This window comes from Caloenas nicobarica, chromosome 3 (genome assembly GCF_036013445.1).
Source record: "Caloenas nicobarica isolate bCalNic1 chromosome 3, bCalNic1.hap1, whole genome shotgun sequence".
NCBI classification, from domain to species: domain Eukaryota; kingdom Metazoa; phylum Chordata; class Aves; order Columbiformes; family Columbidae; genus Caloenas; species Caloenas nicobarica.
Window position 1 is genome coordinate 67,953,519 of NC_088247.1, and position 13,543 is coordinate 67,967,061.

At 42.9% G+C, this 13,543-nt stretch overlaps 1 protein-coding gene across 1 annotated transcript; it reads right to left on the bottom strand.

Moving 5' to 3' along the window:
• Positions 1–607: 607 nt before the first annotated feature.
• On the bottom strand, positions 608–13,147 carry LOC135986939 (A-kinase anchor protein 12-like). Its single transcript, XM_065631493.1, has 4 exons — positions 13,069–13,147; positions 4,826–8,688; positions 2,137–4,047; positions 608–1,492 (listed from the first exon to the last, which is right to left on the bottom strand). Exons 1-4 carry the CDS (start codon positions 13,145–13,147, stop codon positions 1,484–1,486), a joined length of 5,862 nt encoding a protein of 1,953 aa, XP_065487565.1. The 3' UTR covers positions 608–1,483.
• Between the last annotated feature and the right edge of the window lie 396 nt (positions 13,148–13,543).

Consider the following 13,543-nt stretch of genomic DNA (forward strand, 5'->3'; position numbering starts at 1 on the left):
GGGGCTTCTTCCCATTGTTAAATCGCCCTGCTCATTCTGGTCTACAGCTGTTGGTTTTTAAGCTGAAGGTTTTTAAGATCTCAGCACCCCAAAATTCTCATCAGCGTTTTGCAATCCAAGACAGAATGCATCACCAAGCCCTTACCCTCCTTCCTGCTACTCCACCTGCTGTGATAAGGAAAGAGGTTCAAGCAGGGGTTGGGAAAGGAGGAAGGCTCTCTGCAGGAAGGATGTTAGATGGTGTAGGTTCGGGTAAAGGCCTGGGGTTGGATGGGGCAGTGACCAGAAATGAGCAGACTCTGAAACGAGAGGGATGTGACTTGAGGGTTGTTACATGAGCGAGACAGCAGGGAAATGGTAAGTCTATGGGATTCTCAGAAATGAGGGAAGACTGCGAGTAGAAGTGGTTGGTGGATCTGACACAGGTCAGGCCTCTTTTGTCTTTAGAAGTATTGTAGTTCTACATTAAAATCAGAACTGGGTTTAGGATATACATATAAATATTCAAAGCAAGGTAGCCAAGTTTTTGAGAGATTTTACAAGGGGAAAAACCTGGAACAATAAATAGGAAAGTACATGTTATCAATTTCCGCTCCAATGGTATCAATTTCCGCTCCAATGGTATCAATTTCCGCTCCAAGCTACTCTACAAAATTCATTTAAGGGTACACCTAAATAGTACAGAAGTATCATAGCTCTACATTAAAATCAGAACTGGGTTTAAGACATACATATAAATATTCAACACATTACAGTCTAGTCCTGAGACCTGAAGTCTGGAACAAAAGAAGAAGGGTATTCTCAATCTCCTTTCAAGCTACACTGTAGAAGTCATTTCTGACTAAATCAGGCCTGCACAGATACAACTGAAGGATGGATAGAGATACCTGAATGGGACTGAAAGGCAGCAATCTTGAGTATCTTGCTCAAGAATTTGTGTGTGATCCAGTTCCTGCTGTTTGATGAAGACAAGTCTGCTACTCAGCCAGAAGTCTCATGTGTTCTCATCAGCCAGCCTTCCTTCTCCTCCTCACACATGAATCAAGCAGCATCTACAGCCACTTGCAGGTCAAATCAAGGCAGCTAGGGAAGATGTGGGGAGTAGAGGGGACTGCAGAAAGGTAGGAGGATTAAGGGATGAGCTAAAGGATTCAAGGAGGTGGGACAGACAAGACACACGTTAAGTGGGGTAAAAACTGTGGCACAAATTTAATGGTCTGTCCATTCACTCAGTTGTGTATCTCCAGTCTAAATGGTATATTTTGGGCAAAGGCAAATGCCCTTCAAGTGGAACACACGTGTAGATATAGCGAACATTAAAGCCATTTTTTTTTTTTCATAGAAATGACAAAAAGGGTGAAGTCTTCAAAAAAGCAAATGTTAACATCCAAGAATAAAGGGTAGTGAATAAAGCTCCTGGTTTTGCTGCAGGATTGTCAGTTGTTCTCTAGGACTGGCATCTCTCCAAACGCCACATGGATGCTTAGCACATCTGAAAGAAAGACGACAGTGAAAAAAAGCCATATTAATGACAACTTACTCTCTCAAAAATATCTTATTTTCCCAAGCAGCTCTCAAAGATAGAGATAAAGGTCTCATGACTTAGTTAAGCAAGCATAGTAAACATCCTAAGGAGAAGTTGTACCTATCATTTCTGATTCAGACTTCACTGAAGTGCAAAGAGCTTTAGTACATGGGGCACTCCAGGTTTATCATGGAAGGTGACACTCACATCCCTTAGGATTTTACAAAGAGCTTTGTTAAAGAGGAAACATGTTTGCAGATTAAATCCCATACGTTAAACACGTGCCATATGAGTGTGTATCTAGCAAAGCTGGAAACCACATTTCCGCCTCCCAGAAATATCACCCTAAACTACAGGCCAAGTCAAAGTCCATTAAAATGAGGGTAGCTGTACAGAACAGAAAAGAAAGTGTTAGCCAAGATAGAGGCAGTAAAGTGAGGGGGGAAAAGAAATAATGATTAAAAAATATATATATAGAGATAATCTGTGGCCTGTTGCTTAAACTGAGGAGCAGTCTTTCACCAGAATTAAAAAAAAAAAAAAGACAGTTTTACAGACTCCAAAAACTACTATGAAAAAAAAAGAAATTGCTGACTAAAAATGCTACTTACATTCAAGGCCTCAGGAGCCACTGAGTTCTGACTTTGTGGACTATCACAAGATGTTGCTTCTTGGCAACTATCATTCTCCCATGTCTGTGTTTTTCCATCCTCCACTGGCAGGGGATGTTGTTGTTCTTCACTTTCTCTGCACATTTGCTGACCTGTATGTTGGTCTGGTATTTCCATAATCCGGCCAACCGGGTCTTTGGTCGAATTTTCTGAAGTACTTAGTTCTAGTGTTGATTTCTGAAGTCTCTCACTTCCCCTTGAAATGTCTTCAGGGCTAGTCACAATTGTTAAAGAATTCTCACTTTGTCCATCTTCCAGCACCTCCGAAGTTAACAGCATGTCTTTTGTCTTTTCCACAGGTACATGAATTTCTGCAGACTCTGCTGTTGTAGCAGTTTTCACTATTCGTGATTGCCAGAGCTCTTGTTCATTATTCCATATCTCTTCCGTGCCTACTGGAATCTGATGATCCACCTGCGTACTTTCCAGAAGCTCAGGTATATTTGTATCTGATGGGCTTTTCCCTGTGGACTTAATGCACTGCTCTGGCTCAAAGGCAGCTGGCTCTTCTTTTTCTGCAAGTTTGTGAACAGCTGTCTCAATGGCATTCAATACAATTTTCGTGCTCCGAGACTCTGTACTCACAGACTGAACAACGTCCTCAAATTCTGTGTGGGTGAGAGACAGACTGTGAGTTAGAGGAATACCATTTTGTTTGGGTTGCTCTGTACTCTGGGGCCTCTCTTGCTCCTCTAACATTCCATTCATGGAAGTGGGAGATACTTGAGGCTCAGGTGCTCCTGCACTACCAAGCTCTGCAGTCCCACAGCCTGAAAAGTCAATAGTAGCAACTGGGACTCCTTCAGAAGCCATTTGTTCTGCTGTGTTTGCCAAGGGCTGTACAGTTTCAGATGTTGTGTCTGCGGGTGTCACAGTTTCTGCCATGATGTGCTCTTCAGCTGCTGCAGCTGCTACAGGCACAGGCACAGTGAGAGCCTCCAAGCCTCTAGCTTGTGGGAAGGCTGAGTCAGAGCCTTCCTCTTGCACAGTTAAAACCTCTTGCTGGACAGCACTTGAACATTCAGCACCTCTCACAGCCTCCCCTTTTCCATATTCAAATACTTCTTTGGCTCCTTCCATCGAGTGCTCATTTTTGTTATCTTCTTTCTGAAAGTCTTGACAGGTGGAGGTTTCTGCAAGTTTTTCTTCTTTTTCCACAGTCTCTTCTTCAGCTAAGCTGCTTAGTGTTTCACATTTCTTAGCAATTGTGTCAGTGAGGATGGTGCTTCCATTTTCAGGGAGATCTGGGCATATTGACGCTACATTAGATACACTGTCTGCTTCAATCTGCGTGGGGGCCTCAGTGACAGGGGTACCCCTCTCGAAGTGTGTTTCAGTTTTGGGCACAGCACCTTCCATTTTCCCACCCTCAGTTTCATCACTCTGGGAGGGGATTTCAGTTGTTTTTTCTCTGCATTGTGGCTCAACAAAGGGCACAGGATCTTTTGCTGTAATCTGCCTGCCATCCCCATCCCTCACACTCTGCTCAGCATCTGCAGCTGCCTCTGAGCCAATTGCTTCTGAAGGAAGGGCAGAGGTTTTTACTTCGTTCTGCAGAGGAACCTCAGCAACAGCAACTTCTGTGCTTTCTTCTCCAAGGAGCACAGCATCATCTTCTTTTTCCTCTCTCTGGGCAGGTGCCTTGCCAGGAACTCCTTTGGTACAAGTTTGCTCCTGAGAGTCTAAGTCAGGAATTTCATCTTGTCTTTCAGGTTTCATGGGGACCACAGTGACAGCTGCTTCTGTGCATTCTGGTCCCATCGTGAGGGTTTTGCCCTCTCCTTCAAGCTGCACAGGCTCTTCAGGTGGAAGCCCCAAGGTAGAGGTTTCATACTCCATCTTGTCCTGCACCTGTGGAGAATTGCAACAGACCTGTGATAAAGGGTAGGAACAGGGAGTGACCAGAAGTGTTCTGCGTGAAAAAGCACCAGAAAAAACAAGCAGAGGAGTATGGTTATGGGAAGAGCACGAGATGATGACACTGAGATCAGTGGGTCACCAAGATTCCAGCTCATGTTCAGTTTCTCAGGACACACAGCTCATTAAACAAAGGGCAGCCTAAAGCAAGGGATAACCAGCAGCACTTGAAACAAAGACTAAGCCAGCAAGTTGGTGGGGAGGTACAGAGGAAGGCAGGGACACGTCAGCCACAAGAACTCCCGCACATTTAAAGCTGGAGATACTGGGGTCATTTATTTCCCCCGCTTTGCACAAGTACCTCAGCTACAATCGTACCTCTGCCTATGACTGAAGATACCACCTGCTATGTATGGTACCATATAGATCACATATGTATCACATATTTTCATATAATATCTTCAGTCACATTGTGCTGTGCAGGAGCCCTCATTGCAATTGTTGCAGCACCTTCCGATCCACACAAACCATCTCCCACCCATTTCTGCAGGAATTGCATCCACCTCAATCTGCATACAAGCCTCAGTGGCTGCTGCTTATGGACATCTGTGTGTCTGTCTCACTGGAAACAAACTTCAGTTGCCTCAGGCTGCACAAAAAAGGACCCTGGCAGTAATATTGCTACTACCTGGATCTAAAGTAGGTATAATAGCTAATGCTTGCGGATTTTTTCCTTTGACACATGAACCTTGGTGTTATATGTAATACCTACCGCAGCGCGCACTCCTGGAATACATTCATCTCTTGTCTCATCTACTGCGAAATCCGTCATGGGTAGTTTTTCTTGTTCTGAAGCCTCCTGCTTTGGAAATGGCTCTTCTTCAGGAGTGACTGCTTTGACAATGTGAGGGTCTCTGTCTTGTGATGAAGGTTCCTCTACTGTTCTCTGAGCTTCAGATATTTCTTCATGGCCTTCTACAACTGGTTCCTCACGTGCCTGACACTGGCTTTCCTCTCTAGATACATCTACATTTTCACATCCTTCTGTGCTTTCTTTTGCTCCAGCAGATAGTCCACTTCTCTCAGAACCTTCCAGAAGGACACTCTCTTCAAGTCCAGTTTGGTCCTGAATGCTCCCTGCACTTCCCAGTGCCTGGAGGTCATCTTTATGTTCCTCTTTTTTCAAGGACTGGTCAAGCAAAACAGTTGCCTGACCTACAACTTGCCCATCTTCAGCATCATCTTTCATTTCTGAATCAATTTCTTCTTGCACTGTTGTAATTACAGTTGTTGTCATGGTTCTTTCACTAACCAGCTGGGCTGCATCTGCTGACTTTACTCTTTCAGCAACTTCCTGAAGAACTTTTTGTGTTTGTTTGTCTAACTCTTTCAAATTTTGTTCAGTGGCCTCTACTTCTTGTACAGGTGTAACTTCCTCTGTAGTGTCTGGGGTTTCTAACAACTGTGAAACAGCAGAAACCATCTCAGTTGTCTCCTCAGCAAGGGACACTTCCGTTGTTCCTTCAGCACAGGAAGCTTCTGCTGTCTCTTCCAGAGCTGTCACTGCTTCGGAGGTTAGCTCTAGCTCACTTGCTGTGGTGTCATCACTTCGATCCTTTCTCATCTCTGGCTCTGTCTTAGCAGCTGCCACTGCTTCTTCCACAAGAACATCTGATTCAAATGTTTTCTCAGTTTCCGTCTCTTCCTCTTCTTTTGCCTGCTCAATGCACTCTGTCAGAGCAGCAGATATCCAAGATGGTGACCTTTCTTCAATACTGCTGATTGCCCTTTCCCCTTCCACAACGGTAACAGTAACCACATGTACCAGCCCTTCATGTCCTTGCTCAATTCTTAGGCTCTCCTCTAATTTTTCTGCTCTCTCTTCCTCTGAGGTTCGTTCTCTCATCGCTTCAGCATCTTTTGCTTGTTGGGCTTCCATCTTTTCCTGCTCTGCTGCTTCGTATTCGGATAAAGGAACAACAGCTGGAATATCTGAATCTTCTTCAGCTGTTTCTGCCATGTCTTCTCTTGTTTGTTTAAGATGATTTGGCTCTGGCTTCCGATCTGACTTTTTCTTCCTACGCCTAGGCATCAGCTTTCTAAATGGAACCCATGATTCATCTTTTCCAGGCTCACCATCTGATGTTGAATGCTCCAGGCTGGATCCCACCACAGAGTCTTCAGTCCTCTCTTCCATTCTGGTTTTGGATTTCCTTCTTGGAGTGACTAACCTTTTAAAGGATTCCCATGTTGAAATACCTTCGCCCTCAGATGGGCTTCCGGCTTGTTCTGGGGAAGAATTCCCTTGTCCTTGATCACTCTCCTGAGAGCTGGTAAGAATTGCATCTGTTACTGTTTCTTTGGTCTGTCCAGGTTCTTCCACTTTTTGGCTTTCTTGAGCAAGTTTATGTTCAGTTTCTTCATCAGATGATGATGATTTCCTCCTGGCTCTTTTCTTTGAAGAACCTACACATATAAAAGCTTCCCAGGACACAGAGGTGTCAACCTTTCTTTTGGGCTCTTCCGTGGCTTTCTCTGGTTTCTGGTCCATCCCATTTTCTTTGAATTCTCCCTGCTTTTCATCAACAGCATTTTCAGTTGAAGACACTGCACCATCCTTTGTCTTATCAATTTCTTCTTCTTTATCACTTTCAGAAGGTCTTCTGACACGTTTCTTGGGAGTCACCATCTTTTTAAATGACGCCCAGGCTGTGACACTTTCTCTTTTTCGCTCCACATCTGAAGTTGCAGCTTCTTCATTTTCAGTGACTTGCATTCCATCTGCAGATTTTTCCAAAGAAGGAATTTCATTCATCTCCTCAGGAGAAGAAGCAGAACTCTCCCCCTTCTGTTCCTCTGGGCTATCTGGGGAATCTGATAAGTGCTGAATTGGTTCACCCTGTTCCCCTAACTTAGATTCTTCTCTTTTGCCTTTTTGTTTCTTCCCAGACAGTTTTTTTAATCCAGTCCCCGTAAAGAGTTTCTTTAAAGGGCTGCCTTGTGGTTTAGTTTTTTCTTGAGAAGACAACAGTTCAGCTTCATTTGTGATACCTTCTGGAGGCCTCTTTCCAGCTGCCTCTTCAGGAGTTATTTCTGTGGTTACTTCATCTGGTTTGACAGTATCAGTCATAACTATGCCAGTTTTTCCCTGTAGACCTTCATCAGTGGGTTTGATTGTCTGTTGATCATCCTCCGTGTCAACAGAACATTCAGAAGTAGAAAAGGACTTCAACTCAGGAGCACCCAGAGTCAGTTTTGTCTCATGCTCTTCGCTTGCTTTCTTCTCTGTGGTTCTATCTTGAGCTTCTCCTTGTGTGTCTAACTTTCCAGTTGTGTCTTCTGATGTGGGTGAAATTTTCAATTCTGCTTCCTCTATTTTTTCATCGGAAGTTTCTTTCCCCAGTGAAGAAGGTTTATTTCCTTCTCTTCCTTCAGATTTTTTGAGCTCTTCACTAGAAAATTCAATAGCCAAAGATCCTGCTTCAAGTTTCTCTTCAGAAGCCATTTCATTTTTGTCCTCTGTTTCACACTTGGCTCCAGTTGACTCCAGTTTTTCTCCCACAGGTAGTACTTCCGAGGACATTTTCAGTTCTCCGTTCACACTGTCAGTGATAACAGGTACCACTGACCTTGTTTTTAGTAGTTTCTCTGTCACCTCACTTTCCTTTCCTCCTTCTTCAGTTTTTTCTTCCTTTTGACCAAGATCTTCTGAGACTTCCACCAGGTTTCCTTCTTGATCACCTTCTTCAGCTTTTTTCTCCATCGCACTTTCTTTAACAACTGCTGCTGCTACATCCTCTTTTTGTCCCTGCTCATCATGCCTGATTAGCTCTTCCTTCTCACATGCTTCAGCTCCTATGGCTGCCACAGTCTTTTCTGACTCCTGCTTTTCACCTTCAGTTTGCTCCTTCTCGTGCACTTCAGCAGTTACTGCTGTCATGTTCTTCTCTTCATCTTGCTTCTCGAACTCAGATTTCTCCTCCTTTTCACTGGTTTCAGTTGTTAATGTTGAGCCCTCTTTTTCTTGCTCCTCTTCTTGTGGAGGAGACTGTAGTTCATCTTCTTTAGGCTTCCTGAAACTCTTCTTTTTTCTAAATGCACTCCATCCCTGAGTAAAAAATCTTCTTAATGGTGATGTAGTATCAGTGGCTAAGGCAGCTGATTCAGAACAAATCTCATTTGCTTCTGGTGTTTTAGGAGATTCAGGTTCTGTTTGTTCATTTTTCAATGTGTCTTTGGTGTTGTCTTCTGCACAGTATGCATCCTCAGGCATCGCTGTTTCTTCTGAGCTGACTTCTTTTTCATCACCAGCTCCTTCATGGACTCGTGTTTCTTTTTTTACAGTAAGCAGCTGAACTGGTTCCGATTTCCCTGTCTTTTCCTTCTTCACGGTGAATCTGAATCCAACAAATTTAAAAACCTTTTTAAAACCCAGATCATAAGACTGAGGCTCAGATGCCTGGTCAAGGTTTTCCGCGTCTTCTTCCGAAGATGGCAACTGTTTAACTGTATAAGCATCGTCGTCATCGTCTTTCTCAGCATCTACACCATCCTTGGTGCTTGCAACAGATGGACTTGTCTCCATAGTTTCAGCTTCTTCCTTCAGAGTTACACTGGCATGTTCTGTCTGTCCAACTGTTTTTTTAATTTAAAAAAAAAAAAAAGTTAGTTTCCTTCTCAATTTAATGTTATATTATACCTTTATGTAAATATATTGATTTTTTTTCATTTCTATTAAACTTTCCAAAACAGATGTGTTCTATTATCTGTGTGCCTCTTCCACGTGCTGTTATTAATTTTTTTTTTAAGGACCAGTTTTTGCTCTAAGATTACCAAAATTCCTTTCATTCCTTATATCAGTGTATAGGTCTTTCCAAAATTTATTTGCAAATATACCTTTTGAGCTTATATTCTCTCATTCTCTTTCTTTCTTTCATTTTTTTGGGGGGGGGCGGGGGGGGGGGGGAGGCGGGCGGGCACAAGGCTTATGTTTAGGCTTTTTGTTGTTGTCATTATTGTTGTGTAAGGTTTATCTTTTTTACTTTAAGAAAAACTGCGAGAAAAAAAATTAATTCTGTCCTATAATTACTCAAAGAATACACAGAACAATGTATGTAATTACCCCTGAAGCAAAGCTCAGTATCCTGATGCAGCAAGACCCTCGAAAAAAAGGAAAAAATAAAAAAAGAAAAAGAAGGGGAAAGGGGAAAAAAAAAAAAGGAAAAGGGGGGAAAAAAAAGGAAAAAGGAAGAGTGTGTTGATCTAAAATGATGGCCAAAAAAGAAATCTTATTTACAGCTCTGTCACAAAAGAACAATAACTTGTTAAAATGCCCATGGGAAATTTTGTATTTTTCTGGAAACTTAAAATCCCCAGAACAGTTACATTACAACATATTTGTTTTAAAGATCATAAATCTTGTAATTCTCCCATACATCACATCACCACTATGGCCAAACAGAAACCTCATCTACAGCAATTCCACATCACTTAATGAGGTTGTTACTATGCAGGCAGGTAAAATCCAACCCCCAACTGCTCGTAAGTCTGTGTTTGCATAATCTCATTCTTGAGCACTGCTTGAGTTCTACCTTCAGGACACGGGCAACCATCCTCTCAGTCTTGCTGGGACAATTTAGGTATTAATACTGTCGCTCCCTCTGGCCACAAGTTGCCTAAGTTCACAGACTGGCATCTACATTAAACCCGCCAAAATGCAGCAATCAAGAAGCCAGCACACATCCAGTTCAGAGCACAAAATTGCAGGCTCCCCATGCCCCAAATAAGTAACTTTGGAGGGAAAGGGTGGAAAGGAACAAGGGCACCGAGCCTCTAAGTTCTTCCATTTAAACACAAAAATGAGCAGGTAAAACTGCTGTTGCCTATAATGAGAATTTTAATTGTAGTAATAACTGTGCGATGAACATGCTTGATGATGAAACAGGACAACACGTGAAGATAAAAATCTATGGCATGTTCAAGGCTCCAAAAGATTCTTGGGCTTGGATACTGCCTTGATTTCAGTTTAGCATTGTTCTTGACCCTTGATTTTGTGCAATAGGTGAAAGTGCAAGAGCATGAGTAAGTGTGCTCTTCTCTCTGACCAACCTTGTTAGAATGTGAAGGTGACAAAATAAAGAATAATAATGATCAATGTTAAACAGCAACATCTTTGGAGAAGGCACGGCCCTTTTCTTTTAAGTGTACAGGTGCTGCTTTGATGCCTAAAGGCATGGTGGACACTGCTTTCAAAAGTACGTGCATCACCGAATTCCCCAAAGTGATTGATTTTTTTATTTGATCCATCTTTTAAGTTGGATCTTACTCTGCAGCTGGCCCTGCTTTGCACAGGGGCTGGACCACCTGATCTCCAGAGGTCCGTTCCAGCCCAGATGCTTCCTTGATTCTGCTTGCCTATGTTCCCTTTGAGAAGAACAGCATCTTCATAAGCACATAGACAATGCACTCTAGATAGTGCTGAAACACAACTACACAATAGGCAAAACTAAATCTACAAGTATACTGACTTCTAATAGCTATGTAGAGGGCAAACTATGTTTATATTCACTATCGACAGCCTACTGGTTGTTGTTTCTCAGTTGATGTAAACAAAGCTTTTTATTTTTCCCTTTATCTAACAGTTTAAAATTATTTCCGTTAATAGTTAATTCCTAATTAAAAGTCTGACCTCTGATAACATCCTAACTCCCTGAACATTTTAAAACAGAGATGTTCAAACCAAGTAATTTGTGAGGGAGTGGGGTGAGAAGAAATGGACATTCTTCTGAAGAAGCCAGGATTATTACTCTATTGGTAATACACCTCTCGCAAACACCAGAACACTCCACAACCAAAAATAACTCACTGCAAAAACACTTTAGTCAGTAAAGGGAAGTAAGATTGTAAGGACAGCTAGAAGTAGCAATAATACTTTTGAACTCTCTTTTAATTTTAAGATGGTTTCCAAATAAAAACTGATGTGCTTATTTTATTAATATTTTGGGAGTCTTATTAATCAAACATTGTGTTGTTGTATACTAAGACTACACAAGGATAAAGCCAAAGAACCACTCTCATATCTGTGTTCGTTTATTCTTAGGTCCAGAAAGAACTGTCAAACTATATAATTTAACAGAAAGCTTACCATGGCTTAATGGGAATTCACAAAGTTAGAGACATTTCTTCAAACACTAGGGTACATACCACATATTTTATACTTATTTAGTAAGAGGAACTTTAATATAACCTAGGGAGAGAGAGAGGATAGAGAGAGAGAGAGAGAGAGAGGATAGAGAGAGAGAGAGAGAGAGAATAGAGAGAGAGAGGATAGAGAGAGAGAGAGAGAGAGGATAGAGAGAGAGAGAGAGAGAGGATAGAGAGAGAGAGAGGATAGAGAGAGAGAGAAAGAGGATAGAGAGAGAGAGAGAGAGAGAGGAGAGAGAGAGAGAGAGAGAGAGGATAGAGAGAGAGAGAGAGGATAGAGAGAGAGAGGATAGAGAGAGAGAGAGAGGATAGAGAGAGAGAGAGAGAGAGGATAGAGAGAGAGAGAAAGAGGATAGAGAGAGAGAGAGAGAGAGAGGAGAGAGAGAGAGAGAGAGAGAGGATAGAGAGAGAGAGAGAGAGAGGATAGAGAGAGAGAGAGATGGATGTCTAACTCTTTTTCCTGGGTGAAGACAGTGACATTTCTTCCCTTTATCTACGCTACGAGTATTTTGAATGGCTGAACCAGCTATGAAATTGAACACTAATCATTTCTTCTTCTTAGCATCTCTGGTGGAAACAAGGCCTATCAAGTCTCCCTTCTATTCTTCTTCAGTCCTGCATTAATGCCAACATGCTTACCCTTGGATATGTGGAAATCTCTATCTCCATCTGGCACGACTCAGACAAAGGCAGAAAAAAACCAGAGCTGAAAGCCTGTGTGTAACGCTGGGTCTAAGTGGGAAAGACCAGAAGCAAGAAGGCAGCAGGAGTGGAGGACAGTTCAAAAGACACTCATGACTCCTTGCAGGCAACTGGCGGGCAGCTAGAGACACAGCTTGCTAGGGGTTCCCCTTTCCTCTTGCCAACAGAACCTGGGAACGCATCACAGAATCATAGAATCACAGAGTCACAGTCACAGAATATTAGGGGTTGGAAGGGACCTCAAAAGACCATCTAGTCCAATCACCCCGCTGGAGAAGGAAAAAAGACTTCCTTTAACAAAACCAGGAGACATGCCAACTGTGGGACTGTTTGATGAAAATCTCCTAGAAATGGGTTCAAAGGTTCTCAAGGAACCTGCTTACCAAGCAGAGACAATAGCTCAAGCAAGGGAGAGGAGGCTGCAGCACTGCAAGGCTGAGGGTCCACAGGAGACCATGAGATAGGGACAGTAGTGCTGGGGAGAAGGCAGGGATTGCTGTTGGGCTGCTTCCCAAAGGCTTCATGGGATGTCTGCCTTTCAGGACAGCAGTTGGCTTGTGAACTCCTTGCAAATTTTTACAATTCCCTTCTTGTCTAGCTGCTTAGAAGAAAAGGTGTCTTGCAGGTTATTCTTTCTAGTCTGGTGCTTTTGTAGGAGGGACAGGGACAGATTGGTCGGCTAGATTATGAGGAGAGGGTCAAGCTGCTGCAGGACTTCACACAGAGGCCATTCCCAGGAAGCAACTCCCATGGCATATTAGACTTCTGCTTCCCTCATTTCATCATTTTGTCTGTCCCAGCAGCAAGGACTGAGACATGTGGGGTTTTCAAGCTCTGGAAATGGATGTCTTTTTCAAGGAGGAACAGGAGACACTTAAAATGTTCCTCAAATTTTAAAGAGTTTATATTATTTTTTCAAGAGGATGTTGGACCAGAACAGCTACGGGCCTTTACCGCATCCTTATCTTTCATTCTCACTTTTGTGAAGACTAAATGTAGTGTCCAACTAGAAATGACATCAGCCCTAAATCAGATATTAATGTTGTGGTGGCCAAGCTTCCATCTTGTTAGTAGCATCTTAAAATGTTCACAAAGCTAAAAGTCTTTTACCACATCTCATCCATCTCCCTGAAATCAGGACTCCAAACCCTGTGCTGTCAATTCCACTGGCCTTCTCCTGGCTCCACATTGTTCCTCGTTCCAAACCACATCCTTCCTTACAGGGCCATCAGCCTCCTCAGGCCTGCTCCCCTCCCTTGTGGCAGTGTGAATGACAAACATCCAGTGTTTGGCATCCAGACATGACCATCTCAGGAATCCTCTGTGCTTTTGGCAAGCCGCCTGCCCATCCCCAGGCACTTGCTGCATCCAAGCTGTGCAGGTTCCTTAACGAGCACAGCTGCCTCCCATATGCTCTGGATCTGAATTGGAAAGCCAGATCTGCTTCCATAGCTTGAGCTAATAGCCAGGATACTTGAGCTATTGCCAATAAAACAGCATTGCGAAAGAGAAAGCAGCACACAAACCTCTCATGCAAGAGGCTGGGTCTCTAATCCCTACTTTGATGCCTTTTTAGGGACTTCAT

What these genes read in the sequence shown, in the direction of transcription:
- LOC135986939 (XM_065631493.1), bottom strand. Translation starts at nt 13,147, where the DNA reads ATGTGGAGCCAGGAGAAGGCCAGTGGAATTGACAGCACAGGGTTTGGA. An exon ending in AGGGAGATGGATGAGATGTG is followed by an intron (nt 8,689 to 13,068) that starts GTAAAAGACTTT and finishes TTAAAAAAACAG; the next exon opens with TTGGACAGACAGAACATGCC. An exon ending in TTCCAGGAGTGCGCGCTGCG is followed by an intron (nt 4,048 to 4,825) that starts GTAGGTATTACA and finishes AATTCTCCACAG; the next exon opens with GTGCAGGACAAGATGGAGTA.